The 21,971-nt window shown below is 39.5% G+C and overlaps 1 protein-coding gene across 1 annotated transcript in view; it reads left to right on the plus strand.

Annotated features, from left to right (window-relative positions):
- Positions 1-18,908, plus strand: part of LOC131859020 (photosystem II CP43 reaction center protein-like) — a 127,763-nt gene extending 108,855 nt beyond the window's left edge. Inside the window, 1 exon segment of the mRNA XM_059212532.1 lies at positions 18,334-18,908. Coding sequence (XP_059068515.1) covers positions 18,334-18,908 — 575 coding nt within the window.
- Positions 18,909-21,971: the final 3,063 nt, after the last annotated feature.

Consider the following 21,971-nt stretch of genomic DNA (forward strand, 5'->3'; position numbering starts at 1 on the left):
AAAAGCCCCAATTTTGGAGCATCAAAATTGATATTTGGCGGCACAACAAGGTTTCAAGATGCAAGTCTTGATTCTAGAGTCAATATCATCAAAATCTAATTTTGGCGCACATCGTCCTCTTAGAACCTCAGTTCGAAGCTTGTGCCTCAAAAGCCCCAGTTACAGAGCATCAAAATCAGTGTTTTGAGGTACAACAAGGATTCAAGATGCAAGCCCCGATTCTAGAGCTAGTAGCATCAAAATTCAATTTTGAATCACATTGTGCTCTTAGAACCCTGTTTTAGAAATTGTGCCTCAAAAGTCCTAATTTTGTAGTATCAAAATTGATGTTTGGAGGCAAAAAAAGGTTTCAAGATGCAAGTCCTATTTCTTGAGCCGGTAGAGTCAAAATTTGATTTTGACACACATCATGCTCTTAGAACCTTTCTTTGGAGGTTATGCCTCAAAATCTTCGATTTCGAATCATCAAAATTCGTGTTTGTAAGCACAACAAGGTTTCAAGATAAAAGTCTCGATTCTCAAGCTGATAGCATCAAAACACGATTTTGACAAACATGGTGTTCTTAGAACCTCATTTTGGAGGTTGTGCCTCAAAAGCCTCATTTCTGGAACATAAAAATTAGTGTTTGGAGGCACAAGGTTTCAAGACACAAGTCCCAATTCCAGAGTCACTAACGTCAAAACACAATTTTGATGTACATCGAGCTCTTAAAACTTCATTTCAAAGGTTATGCGTTTAAAGACCTAGTTTTGGAGCATCAAAATCAATGTTTGGAGGCACAAGCGTCAAAATTCAATTTTGATGCACCTCATTCTCTTAGAAGCTCATTTCGGAGCTTGTGCCTTGAAAGACCCAATTTGGAGAATCAAAATCAATGTTTGGAGGCACCAAAAATGAGGCTTTTGACACACAACCTCCGAAATGTGGTTCTAAGAACACCATGTTTGTCAAAATTATGTTTTGACGCTACCAGCTTGACAATCGGGAGTTGTGGCTTGAAACCTTGTTGTGCCTTTAAACATTGATTTTGATGTTTTCAAACTGGAGCTTTCAAGCCACATGCTCTGAAATGAGGTTCTAAGAGTACGATGTGCATCAAAATCACATTTTGACACTACAGGCTCCCGAATAGGAACTTACATATTGAAAGCTTGTTGTTCCTCCAAACACCAACATTGATGCTTGGAAACTGAAGATTTTGAGGCATAAGCTCCAAAACAAGGTTCTAAGCGCACGATGTAAGTCAAAATAAAATTTTGATGCTACCGGCTCCAGAATCAGGATTTGCATCTTGAAACCTTGTTGTGCCTCCAAACATCAATTTCGATGCTCCAAAACCAGGGCTTTTGAGGCACAACTTCTAAAACAGGGTTCTAAGAGCACAATGTGCATCAAAATTGAATTTTGATGCTACTGGCTCTAAAATCGAGGCTCGCAACTTGAAACCCTGTTGTGCCTCAAAACACTGATTTTGATGCTTTGCAACTGAGACTTTCGACGAACAAGCTTTGAAATGAGGTTCTCAAAGCACGATGTGTGCGAAAATCAGATATTGATGCTATTGACTCCTAGAATCAGGACTTGCATCTTGAAAACTTGTTGTGCCTCCAAACATTGATTTTAATGCTCCAAAACTGGGTCTTTCGAGGCACAAGCTCTGAAATGGGCTTCTAAAATGATGTTTCCAGAATAGGGACTTGATTCTTGAAACCTTGTTGTGCCTCAAAACATTGATTTTGATGTTTCCAAATCAAGGCTTTCAAGGCACAAGCTCCAAAATGAGGTTCTAAGAGCATGATGTACACTAATTTTTATGCTCCAAAAATTAGGCTTTTGAGGCACAACCTCTGAAATGAGGTTCTAAGAACACCATGTTTGTCAAATCAACTTGAGAATCAGGACTTGTGTCTTGAAACCTTGTTGTGCCTTTAAACATTGATTTTGATGTTTTGAAATTGGAGCTTTTGAGCCACATGCTCTAAAATGAGGTTTTAACAGCATTAAGTGCATCAAAATCATGTTTTGACAATACAGGTTCCAGAAACTTACGTCTTGGAAGCTTGTTGTGCCTCAAAATCGTGTTTTGATGCTAATAGCTTGAGAATCAGGACTTGTGTCTTGAAACCTTGTTGTGCTTTTAAACATTGATTTTGATGTTTTGAAACTGGACCTTTCGAGCCACACGCTTCGAAACGAAATTCTAAGAGCACGATGTGTATCAAAATCACGTTTTGACACTACAGGCTCTAGAATAGGGACTTCATCTTGAAAGCTTGTTGTGCCTCCAAATACCAATTTTGATGCTTCAAAATCAAAGATTTTGAGGCATAAGTTTCAAAACAAGGTTCTAAGAGCACGATGTGCGTCAAAATCAAATTTTGATGCTACCGGCTCCAAAATCAAGACTTGCATCTTGAAACCTTGTTGTGCCTCAAAATTTTGATTTTGATACTCCAAAACTAGGGCTTTTGAGGCACAATTTATAAAAGAGTGTTCTCACAATGTGCATCAAAATTGAATTTTGATGCTACTGGTTCTAGAATCGGGGCTTGCATCTTGAAACCTTGTTGGGCCTCGAAACACTTATTTTGATGCTCCAAAACTGGGGCTTTCGAAGGGACAAGCTTCAAAATGAGGTTCTAGGAACACGATGTGCACAAAAATCAGATTTTAACACTATTGAAAATGACTCTAGAATCCAGACTTGCATCAAACCTTGTTGTGCCTCCAAACATTGATTTTGATGCTCCAAAACTGGGTCTTTCAAGGCACAAGCTCCGAAATGAGCTTCTAAGAGAATGATGTGCGTCAAAATGGAATTTTGATGCTAGAGGCTCCGGAATAGGGACTTGCTTCTTGAAACCTTGTTGTCCCTCAAAACATTGATTTTGATGTTCCAAAATCAGGGCTTTGAAGGCACAAGCTCCGAAAGGGGTTTCTAAGAGCATGATATACATCAAAATTGCATTTTGACGCTACCGACTTTGGAATTGGTACTTGTGCCTCAAAAACTTGTTGTGCCTCCAAAGACTAATTTTTAAGCTCCAAAAATGAGGCTTTTGAGGCACAACCTCCGAAATGAGGTTCTAGGAATACCATGTTTGTCAAAATCATGTTTTGACACTATTAGCTTGAGAATCGAGACTTGTGTGTTGAAACCTTGTTGTGCCTTTAAACATTGATTTTTATGTTTTGAAACTGGAGCTTTCGAGCCACATGCTCTAAAACGAGGTTCTAAGAGTACAATTTGCATCAAAATCATCTTTTGACACTACAAGCTTCGGAATAGGGACTTGCATTTTGAAAGCTTGTTGTGCCTCTAAACACTAATTTTGATGCTTCGAAACCGAAGATTTTGAGGCATAAGGTCCAAAACAAGTTTCTAAGAGCATGATGTGTGTCAAAAAAAAATTTTGACACTACCGGCCCCAGAATCAAGACTTGCATCTTGAAACCTTGTTGTGCTTCCAAACATAGATTTTGATGCTCCAAAATTGGGGCTTTTGAGGCACAATTTCTAAAATAGGGTTCTAAGAGCGAAATGTGCATCAAAATTGAATTTTGATGTTACTGGCTCTAGATTCGGGGCTTGCATCTTGAAACCTTGTTGTGCCTCCAAACATTGATTTTGATGCTCCAAAACAGGGTCTTTCAAGGCACAAGCTTCTAAATGAGCTTCTAAGAGAATGATGTGCGTCAAAATGAAATTTTGATGCTACAGGCTCCGGAATAGGGACTTGCTTCTTGAAACTTTGTTGTATCTCAATACATTGATTTTGATATTTTAAAATCAGGGCTTTCAAGGCACAAGCTTCGAAATGAGGTTCTAAGAGCACGAATTGTGACTTGTGTCTTGAAACCTTGTTGTGCCTCCAAACACAAACTTTTATGCTATCAGCTTGAGAATCGGGACTTTTGTCTTGAAACCTCGTTGTGCCTTTAAACATTGATTTTGATGTTTCAAAACTAGAGCTTTCGAGCCACATGCTCCGAAACGGGGTTCTAAGAGCACGATGTGCATCAAAATCACGTTTTGACCCTACAGGCTCCCAAATAGGGACTTGCGTCTTGAAAGTTTGTTGTGCCTCCAAACACCAATTTTGATGCTTTGAAACCGAATATTTTGAGGCATAAGCTCCAAAACAAGGTTCTAAGAGCACGATGTGTGTGAAAATCAAATTTGATGCTACCGACTACAAATGAGGACTTGCATCTTGAAACCTTGTGTGCCTCCAAACATCGATTTTGATGCTCCAAACCTGGGGCTTTTTAGGGACAATTTCTAAAACAGGGTTCTAAGAGCACAATGTGCATCAAATTGAATTTTGAGGGTACTGGCTCTAGAATCAGGGCTTGCATCTTGAAACTTGGTTGTGCCTCAAAACACTGATTTTGATGATCCGAAACCTTGTTGTGTCTCCAAACATTATTTTGATGTTCCAAAATTGGGTCTTTCGAGGCACAAGCTCCGAAATGAGCTCTAAGAGAATGATGTGCGTCAAAATGAATTTTGATGCTATAGGCTCTGGAATAGGGACTTGCTTCTTGAAACCTTGTTGTGCCTCAAAACATTGATATTCATGTTTTCAAAATCAGGGCTTTCAAGGCACAAGCTCCGAAATGAGGTTCTAAGAGCACGATGTACATCAAAATTGCATTTGATGCTACCGACTCTGGAATTGGGACTCGTGTCTTGAAAGCTTGTTGTGCCTCCAAACATAATTTTGATGCTTTGAAACCAAAGATTTTGAGGAATAAGCTCCAAACCAAGGTTCTAAGAGCATGATGTGCGTCAAAATCAAATTTTGACACTACCGGCTCCTGAATCAGATTTTGATGCTATTGACTCTAGAATCGGGACTTGCATCTTCAAACCTTGTTTGGAGCTTATGCCTCAAAATCATCGGTTTTGAAGCATCAAAATTGGTGTTTGGAGGCACAGAAAGCTTTCGACACGCAAGTCCCTATTTCGAGCCTGTAGTGTCAAAACGTGATTTTAATGCACATCGAGCTCTGAGAAAGTCGTTACGGAGCATGTGGCTCGAAAGCACCAGTTTCAAAACATGCACAACAAGGTTTCAAGATACAAGTCCTGATTTTGGAGCCCGTAGCGTCAAATTTTGATTTTGACGCACATCGTGCTCTTAGAACCTCATTTCGGAGGTTGTGATTCAGAAGCCTCATTTTTGGAACATAAAAATTAATTTGGAGCTTATGCCTCAAAATCATCGGTTTCGAAGCATCAAAATTGGTGTTTGGAGGCACAACAAGCTTTGAGACTCAAGTCCCTATTCCGGAGCCTGTAGTGTCAAAACGTGATTTTGATGCACATCATGCTCTTAGAAACTCATTTCGAAGCATGTGGCTCGAAAGCACCAGTTTCAAAACACCCCAATCAATGTTTAAAGGCAGAATAAGTTTTCAAGAAACAAGTCCCATTTCTCAAGCTGATAGCATCAAAACAAGGTTCTAAGAGCATGAAGTGCGTCAAAATTTGATTTGACGCTACCGGCTCCAGAATCAGGACTTGCATCTTAAAACCTTGTTGTGCCTCCAAACATCGATTTTGATGCTCCAAAATTGGGGCTTTTGAGGCACAATTTCTGAAAACAGGGTTCTAATAGCACAATGTGCATCAAAATTAAATTTTGATGCTACTGGCTCTAGACTCGGGGCTTGCATCTTGAAACCTTGTTGTGCCTCAAAACATTGATTTTGATGCTCTGAATCTGGTGCTTTTGAGCTCAAGCTTTGAATGAGGTTTTAAGAGCACGATGTGCGCCAAAATCAGATTTTGACGCTATTGACTCTATAATCGAGACTTACATCTTAAAACTTTTTGTGACTCCAGAAATCAATTTTGATGCTCCAAAACTGGGGCTTTTGAGGTACAATTTCTAAAACAAGGTTCTAAGGGCGCAAGTGCATCAAACTTGATTTTGTTGCTACTGGCTCTAGAATAGGGGCTTGCATCTTGAAACCTTCTTGTGCCTCAAAACACTGATTTTGATTATCTAAAACCAGGGCTTTTGAGGCACAAGCTTCGAAATGAGGTTCTAAGAGCACGAGGTGCACCAAAATCAGATTTTGATGCTATTGATTCTAGAATTAGGACTTGCATCTTGAAACCTTGTTTTGCCTCCAAACATTCATTTGATGCTCCAAAACTTGGTCTTTTGAGGCACAAGCTATGAAATGAGCTTCTCAAAGAATGATGTGCGTCAAAATGGAATTTTGACGCTACTTAGGCTCTGGAATAGGACTTGTTTCTTAAAACCTTGTTGTGCCTAAAAACATTGAGTTTGATGTGCCAAAATCAGGGCTTTCAAGGCACAATCTCCGAAATGAGGTTCTAAGAGCATGATGTACATTAAAATTGCATTTTGACTCTACCCACTTCGGAATTGGGTTTGTGTCTTAAAACCTTGTTGTGACTCCAAACACTAATTCTTATGTTCCAAAAATGAGGCTTTTGAGTGACAAGCTCTAAAATGAGGTTCTAAGAACACCACGTTTCTCAAAATCGTGTTTTGATGCTAGCAGCTTGAGAATTGGGACTTGTGTCTTGAAACCTCTTAGAACCTCATTTCAGAGCTTGTGCCTTGAAAGCCCTGATTTTGGAACATCAAAATCAGTGTTTTTAGGCATAACAAGGTTTCAAGATGCAAGTCCCTGTGATAGAGTCAATAGCGTCAAAATCTGATTTTGGGCACATCGTGCTCTTAGAACATCATTTCGGAGTGTGTGGCTCAAAATCTCTAGATTCAAAACATCAAAATCAATGTTTAAAGGCACACCAAGGTTTCAAGACACAAGTCCCAATTCCCAAGCTCATAGAACAACCTATGAGCTTGACGAACATTATTTTGACGAACATGGTCTTCTTAGAACCTCATTTCAGAGGTTGTGCCTCAAAAGCCTCATTTTGGAGTATAAAAATTAGTATTTGGAGGCACAACAAGTTTCAAGACACAAGTCCCAATTCCAGAGTCGGTAGTGTGAAAATGCAATTTTTATGTACATCGTGCTCTTAGAACCTCATTTCAGAGCTTGTGCTTTGAAAGCCCTTATTTTGGAACATTAAAATGAATGTTTTGAGGCAGAACAATGTTTCAAAAAGCAAGTTCTGGATCCTATAGCACATGATTCTCTTAGAAGTTCATTTCGGAGCGTGTGCCTCGAAAGACCCAGTTTGTAGCATCAAAATCAATGTTTGGAGGCACATCCCGATTCTAGAGTCAATAGTGTCAAAATCTGATTTTTGAGCACATCTTGCTCTTAGAACCTTATTTCAAAGCTTGCGCCTCGGAAGCCCCGGTTCGGAGCATCAAAATCATTGCTTTGAGGCACAACAAGATTTCAAGATGGAAGACCCGATTCTAGAGCCAGTAGCATCAAAATTCAATTTTGATGCACATTGTGCTCTTAGAACCCTGTTTTATAAATTGTGCCTCAAAAGCCCCGGTTTTGGAGCATCAAAATCGATGTTTGGAGGCACAACAAATTTTCAAGATGCAAGTCCTGATTCTGGAGCCAGTGGCATCAAATTTTGATTTTGATGCACACTATGCTCTAAGATTCTTTATTTGGAGCTTATGCCTAAAAATCTTTAGTTTCGAAGCAACAAAACTAGTGTTTGGAAGCACAACAACGTTTCAACATGCAAGTCCCTATTCTGGAGCCTGTAGTGTGAAAACATGATTTTGAGAATTGGGACTTGTGTCTTGAAACATTGTTGTGCCTCAAAACACTGATTTTGATAATCCGAAACCAGGGCTTTGAGGCACAAGCTTCAAAATGAGGTTCAAAACTGATGATTTTGAGGCATAAGCTCCAAAACAAGGTTCTAAGAGCACGATGTGCGTCAAATCAAATTTTGACGCTACCAGGCTCCAAAATCAGGACTTGCATCTTCAAACCTTGTTGTGCCTCCAAACATCGATTTTGATGCTCCTAAATTGGGCTTTTGAGGCACAATTTCTTAAAAAGGGTTCTAAGAGCACAATGTGTATCAAAATTAAATTTGAGATGCTACTGACTCTAGAATCAGGGCTTGCATCTTGAAACCTTGTTATGCCTCAAAACATTGATTTTGATGCTCTGAATCTGGGGCTTTTGAGGCACAAGCTTCGAATGAGGTTTTAAGAGCACGATGGGCCCCAAAATAAGATTTTGAGGCTATTGACTCTATAATCGGGACTTGCATCTTGAGACTTGTTGTGACTCCAAAACTGGGGCTTTTGAGGCACAATTTCTAAAACAGGGTTCTAAGGGTACAATGTGCATCAAACTTGAATTTTGATGCTACTGGCTCTAGAATAGGGCTTGCATCTTGAAACCTTGTTGTGCCTCAAAACACTGATTTTGATGATCCGAAACCAGGGCTTTTGAGGCACAAGCTTCGAAATGAGTTTGTAAGAGCACGATGTGCACCAAAATCAGATTTTGATGCTATTGACTCTAGAATCAGGACTTGCATCTTGAAACCTTGTTATGCCTCCAAACATTGATTTTGATGCTCCAAAATTGAGTCTTTCGAGGGACAAGCTCTGAAATGAGCTTCTGAAAGAATGATGGAATTTTGACGCTACTGGCTCCGAATAGGGACTTGTTTCTTGAAACCTGTTGTGCCTCAAAACATTGATTTTGATGTGCCAAAATCAGGGCTTTCAAGGCACAATCTCCGAAATGAGGTTCTAAGAGCATGATGTACATCAAAATTTCTTTTTGACTCTACCCACTCTAGAATTGGGACTAGTGACTTGAACCTTGTTGTGACTCTAAACACTATTTTTTATGTACCAAAATGAGGCTTTGGAGTCACAACCTCCAAAATGAGTTTCTAAGAACACCATGTTTGTCAAAATCATGTTTTGATGCTATCAGCTTGAGAATTGTGACTTGTGTCTTGAAACCTGTTGTGCCTTTAAACATTGATTTGGGTGTTTTGAAACTGGTGCTTTCAAGCCACATGCTCCAAAACGAGTTTCTAAGAGCACGATGTGCATCAAAATCACGTTTTGACACTATAGGCTCTGGAATAGGGACTTGCATCTTGAGACCTTTTTGTGCCTACAAACATTGATTTTGATGCTCCAAAACTGAGTCTTTTGAGGCACAAGCTCTTAAATGAGCTTCTCAAAGAATGATGTGCGTCAAAATGAAATTTTGACGCTACTGGCTCGGGAATAGGGACTTGTTTCTTGAAACCTTGTTGTGCCTCAAAACATTGATTTTGATGTGCCAAAATTAGGGCTTTCAGGCACAATCTCTGAAATGAGGTTATAAGAGCATGATGTACATCAAAATTGCAGTTTGACTCTACCCACTCTGGAATTGGGACTTGTGTCTTGAAACCTTGTTGTGACAACAAACACTAATTTTTATGTTCCAAAAATGAGGCTTTTGAGTCACAACCTTCGAAATGAGGTTCTAAGAACACCACGTTTGTCATTTGACTCTACCCACTCTAGAATTGGGACTTGTGTCTTGAAACCTTGTTGTGCCTTTAAACATTGATTTGGGTGTTTTAAAACTGGTGCTTTCGAGCCACATGCTCCGAAACGAGTTTCTAAGAGCACGATTTGCATCAAAATCACGTTTTGACACTACAGGCTCTCGAATAGGGACTTGACTCTCGAAAGCTTGTTGTGCCTCCAAAAACCAATTTTGTTACTTCAAAACCGATGATTTTGAGGCATAAGCTCCAAAACAAGGTTCTAAGAGCACGATGTGCGTCAAAATCAAATTTTGATGCTACCCGCTCCAGAATCAAGACTTGCATCTTCAAACCTTGTTATGCCTCCAAGCATCGATTTTGATACTCCAAACTCAGTTTTGGAGCATCAAAATCGATGTTTGGAGGCACAACAAGGTTTCAAGATGCAAGTCCTAATTATAGAGTCAAAACCATCAAAATCTGATTTTGGTGCCTCAAAACATTGCTTTGATGCTCTGAATCTGGGGCTTTTGAGGCAAAAGCTTCGAATGAGGTTTTAAGAGCACGATGTGCACCAAAATCAGTTTTTGACGCTATTGACTCTATAATCGGGACTTGCATCTTGAAACTTTGTTGTGACTCTAAAAATCAATTTTGATGCTCCAAAACTGGGGCTTTTGAGGCACAATTTCTAAAATAGGGTTCTAAGGGCACAATGTGCATCAAACTTGAATTTTGATGCTATTGGCTCTAGAATAGGGGTTTGCATCTTGAAACCTGGTTGTTCCTCAAAACACTAATTTGGATGATCTGAAACCATGGCTTTTGAGGCACAAGCTTTGAAATGAGGTTCTAAAAGCACGATGTGCACCAAAATCAGATTTTGATGCTATTGACTCTAGGAATCAAGACTTGCAGCTTCTCAAAGAATGATGTGTGTCAAAATTGAATTTTGATGCTACTGGCTCTGGAATAGGGACTCGTTTCTTGAAACCTTGTTGTTCCTCAAAACATTGATTTTGATGTGCCAAATCAGGGCTTTCAAGGCACAATCTCCAAAATGAGGCTTTTGAGTCACAACCTCCGAAATGAGGTTCTAAGAACACCATGTTTGTCAAAATCGTGTTTTGATGCTATCAGCTTGAGAATTGGGACTTGTGTCTTGAAACCTTGTTGTGCCTCAAAACATGGATTTTGATGCTCTGAATCTAGGGCTTTTGAGGCACAAGCTTCGAATCAGGTTTTAAGAGCACGATGTGCGACAAAATCAGATTTTGACGCTATTGACTCTATAATCGGGACTTGCAGCTTGAAACTTTGTTGTGACTCAAAAAATCGATTTTGATGCTCCAAAACTGGGGCTTTTGAGACACAATTTCTAAAGGGTTCTAAGCGCACAATGTGCATCAAACTTGAATTTTGATGCTACTGGCTCTAGAATAGGGGCTTGCATCTTGAAACCTTGTTGTGCCTCAAAACACTGATTTTGATGATCCGAAACCAAGGCTTTTGAGGCACAAGCTTCGAAATGAGGTTCTAAGAGCACGATGTGCACCAAATTCAAATTTTGATTCTATTGACTCTAGAATCAGGACTTGCATTTTGAAACCTTGTTGTGCCTCCAAACATTGATTTTGATGCTCCAAAACTGAGTCTTTCGACACACAAGCTCTGAAATGAGCTTCTCAAAGAATAATGGAATTTTGACGCTACTGGCTCCGGACTAGGGTCTTGTTTTTTGAAACCTTTTTGTGCCTCAAAACATTGATTTTGATGTTCGAAAATCAGGGCTTTCACGGAACAATCTCTGAAATGAGGTTCTAAGAGCATGATGTACATCAAAATTGTATTTTGACTCTACCCACTCTGGAATTGGGACTTGTGTCTTGAAACCTTGTTGTGACTCCAAACACTAATTTTTATGGTCCAGAAATGAGGCTTTTGAGTAACAACCTCTGAAATGAGGTTCTAAGAACACCACGTTTGTCAAATTCATGTTTTGATTCTATCAGCTTGAGAATTGGGACTTGTGTCTTAAAACCTTCTTGTGCCTTTAAACATTGATTTGGGTGTTTTGAAACTGGTGCTTTTTAGCCACATACTCCGAAACAAGTTTCTAAGAGCACGATGTGCATCAAAATCACGTTTTGACACTATAGGCTGCGGAATAGGGACTTGCATCTCGAAAGCTTGTTGTGCCTCCAAACACCAATTTTGATGCTTCGAAACTGATGATTTTGAGGCATAAGCTCCAAAACAAGGTTCTAAGAGCACGACGTGCGTCAAAATCAAATTTTGACGCTACCGGCTCCAGAATCAGGACTTGCATCTTGAAACCTTGTTGTGCCTCCAAACATCGATTTTGATGCTCCAAAATTGGGGCTTTTGAGGTACAATTTCTGAAATAAGGATCTAAGAGCACAATGTGCATCAAAATTAAATTTTGATGCTACTGGCTCTAGAATCGGGGCTTGCATCTTCAAACCTTTTTGTGCCTCAAAACATTGATTTTGATGCTCTGAATATGGGACTTTTGAGGCACAAGCTTCGAATGAGGTTTTAAGAGCACGATGTGCGCCAAAATCAGATTTTCATGTTATTGAATCTATAATCGGGACTTGCATCTTCAGACTTTGTTGTCACTCCAAAAATCAATTTTGATGCTCCAAAATTGGGGCTTTTCAGGCACAATTTCTAAAATAGGGTTCTAAGGGCACAATGTGCATCAAACTTGAATTTTGATGCTACTGGCTCTAGAATAGGGGCTTGCATCTTGAAACCTTGTTGTGCCTCAAAACACTGATTTTGATGGTCCGAAACCAGGGCTTTTGAGGCACAAGCTTCGAAATGAGGTTCTAAGAGCACGATGTGCACCAAAATCAGATTTTGATGCTATTGACTGTAGAATCAGGACTTGCATCTTGAAACCTTGTTGGCCCTCCAAACATTGATTTTGATGCTCCAAACCTGAGTCTTTCGAGGCACAAGCTCTGAAATGAGCTACTCAAAGAATGATGGAATTTTAACACTTCTGGCTCCGGAATAGGGACTTGTTTTTTGAAACCTTGTTCTGCCTCATAACATTGATTTTGATTTGCCAAAATAAGGGCTTTCAAGGCACAATCTCTGAAATGAGGTTCTAAGAACATGATATACATCAAAATTGCATTTTAACTCTACCCACTCTGGAATTGGGACTTGTGTCTTGAAACCTTGTTGTGACTCCAAACACTAATTTTTATGTTCCAAAAATGAGGCTTTTGAGTCAGAAACTCCGAAATGAGGTTCTAAGAACACCATGTTTGTCAAAATCGTGTTTTGAAACTATTGCTTTTGAGGCACAATTTCTGAAACAGGGTTGTAAGAGCACAATGTGCATCAAACTTGAATTTTGATTCTATTGGCTCTAGAATCGGGGCTTGCATCATGAAACCTTGTTGTGCCTCAAAACATTGATTTTGATGATCCAAAACTAGGGCTTTTGAGGCACAAGCTTCGAAATGAGGTTCTAAGAGCACGATATGCACCAAAATCAGATTTTGATGCTATTGACTCTAGAATCAGGACTTGCCTCTTGAAACCTTGTTGTGCCTCTAAATATTGATTTTGATGCTCCAAAACTGAGTCTGTCGAGGCACAAGCTCTGAAATGAACTTGTTAAAGAATGATGTACGTCAAAATGGAATTTTGACGCTACTGGCTCCGGAATAGGGACTTGTTTCTTGAAACCTTGTTGTGCCTCAAAACATTGATTTTGATGTGCCAAAATCAGGGCTTTCAAGGCACAGTCTCCGAAATGTGGTTCTAAGAGCATAATGTACATCAAAATTGCATTTTGACTCTACCCACTCTGGAATTGGGACTTGTGTCCTGAAACACTAATTTTTATATTTCAAAAATGAGGCTTTTGAGTGACAACCTCCGAAATGAGCTTCTAAGAACACCATGTTTGTCAAGATCATGTTTTGATGCTATCAGCTTGAGAAATTGGACTTGTGTCTTGAAACCTTGTTGTGCCTTTAAACATTGATTTGGGTGTTTTGAAACTGGTGCTTTCGAGCCACATGCTCCGAAAGGAGTTTCTAAGAGCACGATGTGCATCAAAATCACGTTTTGACACTACATGCTCCGGAATAGGGACTTGCGTCTCGAAAGCTTGTTGTGCCTCCAAACACCAGTTTTGATGCTTCAAAACCAATGATTTTGAGGCATAAGCTCCAAAACAAGTCTAAGAGCATGATGTGCGTCAAAATCAAATTTTGACGCTACCGGCTCCAGAATCAGGACTTGCATCTTGAAACCTTGTTCTGCCTCCAAACATCGATTTTGATGCGCCAAAATTGGGGCTTTTGAGGCATAATTTCTAAAAGAGGGTTCTAAGAGCACAATGTGCATCAAAATTAAATTTTGATGCTACTAGCTCTAGAATCGGGGCTTGCATTTTGAAACCTTGTTTTGCCTCAAAACATTGATTTTGATGCTCTGAATCTGGGTCTTTTGAGGCACAAGCTTCAAATGACGTTTTAAGAGCACGATGTGCGCCAAAATCAGATTTTGACGCTATTGACTCTATAATCGGGACTTGCATCTTGAAACTTTGTTGTGACTCCAAAAATCGATTTTGATGCTCCCAAACTAGGGCTTTTGAGGCACAATTTCTAAAACAGGGTTCTAGGGGCACAATGTGCATCAAACTTAAATTTTGAAGTTACTGAAACCTTGTTGTGCCTCTAAACACTAACTTTGATCATCCAAAACCATGGCTTTTGAGGCACAAGCTTCAAAATGAGGTTCTAAGAGCATGATGTGCACCAAAATCAAATTTTGATGCTATTGACTCTAGAATCAGGACTTGCATCTTGAAACCTTGTTGTGCCTCCAAACATTGATTTTGATGCTCCAAAACTGAGTCTTTTGAGGCACAAGCTCTTAAATGAGCTTCTCAAAGAATGATGGAATTTTGACGCTATTGGCTCTGGAATAGGGACTTGTTTCTTGAAACCTTGTTGTGCCTCAAAACTTTGATTTTGATGTGCCAAAATCAGGGCTTTCAAGGCACAATCTCTGAAATGAAGTTCTAAGAGCATGATGTACATCAAAATTGCATTTTAACTCTACCCACTTTGGAATTGGGACTTGTGTCTTGAAACCTTGTTGTGACTTCAAACACTAATTTTTATGTTACAAAAATGAGGCTTTTGAGTCACAACCTTGGAAATGAGGTTCTAAGAACACCATGTTTGTCAAAATCATGTTTTGATGCTATCAGCTTGAGAATTGGGACTTGTGTTTTGAAACCTTATTGTGCCTTTAAACATTGATTTGGGTATTTTGAAACTAGTGGTTTCGAGCCACATGCTCCGAAACGAGTTTCTAAGAGCACGTTGTGCATCAAAATCACGTTTTGACACTACAAGCTCCGGAATATGGACTTGCGTCTCGAAAGCTTGTTGTGCCTCCAAACACCAATTTTGATGTCTTGAAACGGATGCTTTTGAGGGATAAGCTCCAAAACAAGGTTCTAAGAGCACGATGTGCATCAAAATCAAATTTTGATGGTACTGGCTCCAGAATCAAGACTTGTTTCTTGAAACCATGTTGTGTCTCCAAACATCAATTTTGATGCTCCAAAATTGGGGCTTTTGAGGCACAATTTCTGAAACGGGGTTCTAAGAGCACAATGTGCATCAAAATTAAATTTTAATGCTACTGGCTATAGAATAGGGGCTCGCATCTTGAAACCTTGTTGTGCCTCAAAACATTGATTTTGATGCTATGAATCTGGGGCTTTTGAGGCACAAGCTTCGAATGAGGTTTTAAGAGCATGATGTACGCCAAAATCAAATTTTGACAATATTGACTCTATAATTGGGACTTGCATCTTGAAACTTTGTTGTGACTCCAAATATCGATTTTGATGCTCCAAAACTGGGGCTTTTGAGGCACAATTTCTAAAACAGGGTTCTAAGGGCACAATGTGCATCAAACTTCAATTTTGAAGCTACTGGCTCTAGAATAGGTGCTTGCATCTTGAAATTTTGTTGTGCCTCAAAACACTAATTTTGATGATCCGAAACCAGGGCTTTTGAGGCACAAGTGTCTAAATGAGGTTCTAAGAGCACGATGTGCACCAAAATCATATTTTGATGTTATTGACTCTAGAATGAGGACTTGCATCTTGAAACCTTGTTGTGCCTCCAAACATTTCTTTTGATGCTCCAAAACTGAGTGTTTTGAGGAACAAGCTCTGAAATGAGCTTCTCAAAGAACGACGTACGTCAAAATTTCATTTTGACGCTACTGGATCCGGAATAGGGACTTGTTTCTTGAAACCTTATCGTGCCTCAAAACATTGATTTTGATGTGCCAAAATCGGGGCTTTCAAGGCACAATATCCGAAATGAGGTTCTAAGAGCATGATGTACATCAAAATTGCATTTTGACACTACCCACTCTGGAATTGGGACTTGTGTCTTGAAACCTTGTTGTGACTCCAAACACTAATTTTTATGTTCCAAAAAGGAAGCTTTTGAGTCACAACCTCCGAAATGAGGTTCTAAGAACACCACGTTTGTCAAAATTGTGTTTTGATGCTATCAGCTTGAGAATTGGGACTTGTGTCTTGAAACCTTGTTGTGCCTTTAAACATTGATTTGGGTGTTTTGAAACTGGTGCTTTCAAGCCGCATGCTCCAAAATAAGTTTCTAAGAGCACGATGTGCATCAAAATCACGTTTTGACACTACAGGCTTCGGAATAGGGACTTGCGTCTCGAAAGCTTGTGGTGCCTCCAAACACCAATTTTGATGCTTCGAAACCGATGATTTTGAGGCATAAGCTCCAAAACAAGGTTCTAAGACCACGATGTGTGTCAAAATCAAATTTTGACGCTACCGTCTCCAGAATCAGGACTTGCATCTTGAAACCTTGTTGTGCCTCCAAACATCGATTTTGATACTCCAAACTCAGTTTTGGAGCATCAAAATCGATGTTTGGAGGCACAACAAGGTTTCAAGATGCAAGTCCTAATTATAGAGTCAAAACCATCAAAATCTGATTTTGGTGCACATCATGCTCTTAGAACCTCATTTCGAAGCTTGTGCCTCAAAAGCCCTGGTTTCGGATCATCAAAATCAATGTTTTGAGGCACAACAAGGATTCGAGAGCCAGTAGCATCAAAATTCAAGTCTGATGCACATTGTGCCCTTAGAACCGTTTAGAAATTGTGCCTCAAAAGCCTAGGTTTGGGAGCATCAAAATCGATTTTTGGAGTCACAACAAAGTTTCAAGATGCAAGTCCCCATTATAGAGTCAATAGCGTCAAAATCTTACTTTGGCGCACATCGTGCTCCTAAAACATCATTCGAAGCTTGTGCCTCAAAAGCCCCAGATTTAGAGTATCAAAATCAATGTTTTGAGGTACAACAAGGTTTCAAGATGCAAGCTCCAATTCTAGAGCCAGTAGAATCAAAATTTAATTTTGATGCACATTGTGCTCTTAGAACCCTTTTTCAGAAATTGTGCCTCAAAAGCCCCAATTTTGAAGCATCAAAATCGATGTTTGGAGGCACAACAAGTCTTCAAGATGCAAGTCCTGATTCTGGAGCTGGTAGTGTCAAAATTTGATTTTGAAGCACATCGTGCTCTTAGAACCTTGTTTTGGAGCTTATGCCTCAAAATCATTGGTTTCAAAGTATCAAAATTTGTGTTTGTATGCACAACAAGCTTTCGAGACGCAAGTCGCTATTCCCAATTCCAGAGTGGGTAGAGTCAAAATGCAATTTTGATGTACATCATGCTTTTAGAACCTCATTTCAGAGATTGTGCCTTGAAAGCCCTGATTTTGGCACATCAAAATCAATGTTTTGAGGCACAACAAGGTTTGAAGAAACAAGTCCCTATTCCGGAGCCAGTAGCATCAAAATCCCATTTTGACGCACATCATTCTTTGAGAAGCTCATTTAAAAGCTTGTGCCTCGAAAGACTTAGTTTTGGAGCATCAAAATCAATGTTTGGAGGCACAACAAGGTTTCAAGATGCAAGTCCTGATTCTAGAGTCAATAGCATCAAAATTTGATTTTGGTGCACATCGTGCTCTTAGAACTCATTTCGAAGCTTGTGCCTCAGACGCCATGGTTTCGGATCATCAAAATCAGTGTTTTGAAGCACAACAAGGTTTCAAGATGCAAGCCCCTATTCTTGAGCCAGTAGCATCAAAATTCAAGTTTGATGCACATTGTGCCCTTAGAACCCTGTTTTAGAAATTGTGCCTTAAAAGCCCCAGTTTTGGAGCATCAAAATTGATTTTTGGAGTCACAACAAAGTTTCAAGATGCAAGTCCCGATTATATAATCAATAGCGTCAAAATCTGATTTTGGTGCACATCGTGCTCTTAAAACCTCATTCGAAGCTTGTGCCTCAAAAGTCCCAGATTCAGAGCATCAAAATCAATGCTTTGAGGCACAACAATTTTCAAGACAAAAGTCCCAATTCTCAAGCTGATAGCATCAAAACAAGATTTTGACAAACGTGGTGTTCTTAGTACCTCATTTCGAAGGTTGTGACTCAAAAGCCTAATTTTTGGAACATAAAAATTAGTGTTTGGATTCACAACAAGGTTTCAAGACACACGTCCCAATTCCAGAGTGGGTAGAGTCAAAATGCAATTTTGATGTACATCATGCTCTGAGAACCTCATTTCGAAGATTGTGCCTGGAAAGCCCTAATTTTGGCACATCAAAATCAATGTTTTGAGGCACAACAAGGTTTCAAGAAACAAGTCCCTATTCCGGAGCCAGTAGCATCAAAATTCCATTTTGACAAACATCATTCTTTGAGAAGCTCATTTCAGAGTTTGTCCCTCGAAAGACTCAATTTTGGAGTATCAAAATCAGTTTTCATTGCTTGTTGTTTTGTTTGGTTTAACAATACAGCTTATCCCAATGAATTCTATGGACCTACCGGCCTAGAGGCCTCTCAAGCACAAGCATTTACTTTTCTAGTTACAGACCAACGTCTTGGAGCTAGTGTGAGGTCTACCCAAGGGCCTACTGGTTTAGGTAAATATCTTATGCGTTCTCCTACTGGAGAAATTATTTCTGGAGGGGAAACAATGCATTTTTCGGATCTTCGTGCTACCTGGTTGGAACCTCTAAGAGGTCCTAATGGTTTGGACCTGAGTAAGCTAAAAAAAGAAATACAACCTTGACAAGAATGACGTTCAGCAGAATATATGACTCATGCTCCTTTAGGTTCTTTAAATTCTATGGGTGGTGTAGCTACCGAGATTAATGCGGTCAATTATGTCTCACCTCGAAGTTGGTTAGCCACCTCTCATTTTGTTCTAGGATTTTTCTTTTTCGTAGGTCATTTGTGGCATGCAGGAAGAGCTCGTGCAGCTGCAGCAGGATTTGAAAAAGGAATTGATCATGATTTTGAACCTGTTCTTTCCATGACCCCTCTTAATTAAACCAGAGATAAAACTAGATATTATCTTTATTGATCAATGTTTCAAGATGCAAGTCCTGATTCTAGAGTCAATTACATCAAAATCTGATTTTGGTGACCATCGTACTCTTAGAACCTCATTTCAAAGCTTGTGCCTCAAAAGCCCTGGTTTCGGATCATCAAAATCAATGTTTTGTGGCACAACAAGGTTTCAAGATGAAAGCCACTATTCTAGAGCCAGTAGCATCAAAATTCAAGTTTGATGCACATTGTGCCCTTAGAACCCAGTTTTGGAGCATCAAAATCAATTTTTGGAGACACAACAAAGTTTCAAGATGCAAGTCTCGATTATAGAGTCAATAGCGTCAAAATCTGATTTTGGCGCACATCGTGCTCTTAAAACCTCATTCGAAGCTTGTGCCTAAAAAGCCCAAGACTAAGAGCATCAAAATCAATATTTTGAGGCACAACAAGGTTTCAAAATTCAAGCCCCAATTCTAGAGCCAGTAGCATCAAAATTTAATTTTGATGCACATTGTGCTCTTAGAACCCTGTTTCAGAAATTGTGCCTGAAAAACCCAAATTTTGGAGCATCAAAATCGATGTTTAGAGGCACAACAAGGTTTCAAGATGCAAGTCCTGATTCTGGAGCCGGTAGCATCAAAATATGATTTTGACGCAAATCGTGCTTTTGGAACCTTGTTTTGGAGCTTATGCCTCAAAATCATCGGTTCCAAAGCATCAAAATTGGTGTTCGGAGGCACAACAGGCTTTCGAGACGCAAGTCCCTATTCTGGATCCTACAGTTTCAAAACGTGATTTTAATGCACATCATGCTCTTAGAAACTCATTTTGGAGCATGTGGCTTGAAAGCACCAGTTTCAAAACACGCACAAAAAGGTTTCAAGATGCAAGTCCTGATTCTGGAGCCGGTAGCGTCAAAATTTGATTTTGACGCACATCATGCTCTTAGAACCTCATTTCGAAGGTTGTGACTCAAAAGCCTCATTTTTGCAACATAAAAATTAGTTTGGAGCTTATGCTTCAAAATCATCGATTTTGGAGCATCAAAATTGGTGTTTGCAGGCACAACAAGCTTTCGAAACTCAAGTCCCTATTCCCAAGCTGATAGCATACATGGTGTTCTTAGAACCTCATTTCGTAGGTTGTGACTCAAAAGGCTCATTTTTGGAACATAAAAATTAGTATTTGAAGTCACAACAAGGATTCAAGACACAAGTCCCAATTCCAGAGTGGGTAGAGTCAAAATGCAATTTTGATGTACATTATGTTCTTAGACCTCATTTCGGAGATTGTGCCTTGAAAGCCCTAATTTTGGCACATAAAAATCAATGTTTTGAGGCACAACAAGATTACAAGAAACAAGTCCCTATTCCGGAGGCAGTAGCGTCAAAATTTCATTTTGACGCACATCATTCTTTAAGAAGCTCATTTCAGAGCTTGTGCCTCGAAAGACTCAGTTTTGGAGAATCAAAATCAATGTTTGGAGGCACAACAAGGTTTCAAGATGCAAGTCCTGATTCTAGAGTCAATAGCATCAAAATCTGATTTTGGTGCACATCGTGCTCTTAGAACCTCATTTCGAAGTTTATGGCTCAAAAGCCCTGGTTTCGGATCATCAAAATCAATGTTTTGAGGTACAACAAGGTTTCAGTAGCATCAAAATTCAAATTTGATGCACATTGTGCCCTTAAAACCTTATTTTAGAAATTGTGCCTGAAAAGCCCCAGTTTTGGAGCATCAAAATCGATTTTTGGAGTCACAACAAAGTTTCAAGATGCAAGTCCCGATTATAGAGTCAATTACGTCAAAATCTGATTTTGGCACACATCGTGCTCTTAAAACCTCATTGGAAGCTTGTACCTCAAAAGCCCCTGATTCAGAGCATCAAAATCAATGTTTTGAGGCACAACAAGGTTTCAAGATGCAAGCCCCGATTCTAGAGCCAGTAGCATCAAAATTTAATTTTGATGCACAATGTGCTCTTAAAACTCTATTTCAGAAATTGTGCCTCAAAAGCCCCAATTTTGGAGTATCAAAATCGATGTTTGGAGGCACAACAATGTTTCAAGATGCAAGTCCTGATTTTGGAGCCAGTAGCATCAAAATTTGATTTTGACGCACATCGTGCTCTTAGAACTTTGTTTTGGAGCTTATGCCTCAAAATCAGCGGTTTCGAAGCATCAAAATTGGTGTTTGGAGGCACAACAAGCTTTCGAGACGCAAGTCCCTATACCGGAGCCTGTAGTGTCAAATCATGATTTTGATACACATCGTGCTCTTAGAAACTCGTTTTGGAGCATGTGGCTCGAAAGCACCAGTTTCAAAACACCCAAATCAATGTTTAAAGGCACAACAACGTTTCAAGACACAAGTCCTAATTTTCAAGCTGATAGCATCAAAACATGATTTTGACATACACGGTGTTCTTAGAACCTCATTTCGGAGGTTGTGACTCAAAAACCTCATTTTTGGAACATAAAAATTAGTGTTTGGAGTCACAGCAATGTTTCAAGACACAAGTCCCATTTCCAGAGTGGGTAGAGTCAAAATGCAATTTTGATGTACATTATTGTAGCGTCGTAAATTGTACGCACTTGCTAGGGTGGTACAATTTCACACCTAGTTTAGCACCCACCTTGGCGCATTTTGCATTTGCATTTCCCCTTTAGCACTTAATTAATTAAATTAATTAGGTCTAAGGTCCTATTTTATCATCTCCCATATCATAAAGTTGGGCCCTTTCATTAAAGTGTGCCCCTTTCATTTTATTCTTCCAATACATCATTTAATCAAAAACCCTAATTAGGCCCTATTTTGAACTTGGGGGCTTGATTTCGGGGGTCAAAACATCTCGAAATCACCTGTAACTTCGGGATTCTCTCTAAAATCATCATATCTGACGGCCCTGAAAATTTGGTGAAAAGTTGTCGGGACCATGGCGCCCATGCAACATGGTCCCGGACATTTTTCCCGAAATTTTGGGAGCACGATCCAATCATAAAATAAAGCTTAACCCCAAGAAATTGGCGGGACATTCAATCTCTAGGTCAGCCAAAATACG

This window comes from Cryptomeria japonica, chromosome 10 (genome assembly GCF_030272615.1).
Source record: "Cryptomeria japonica chromosome 10, Sugi_1.0, whole genome shotgun sequence".
Lineage (NCBI taxonomy): Eukaryota > Viridiplantae > Streptophyta > Pinopsida > Cupressales > Cupressaceae > Cryptomeria > Cryptomeria japonica.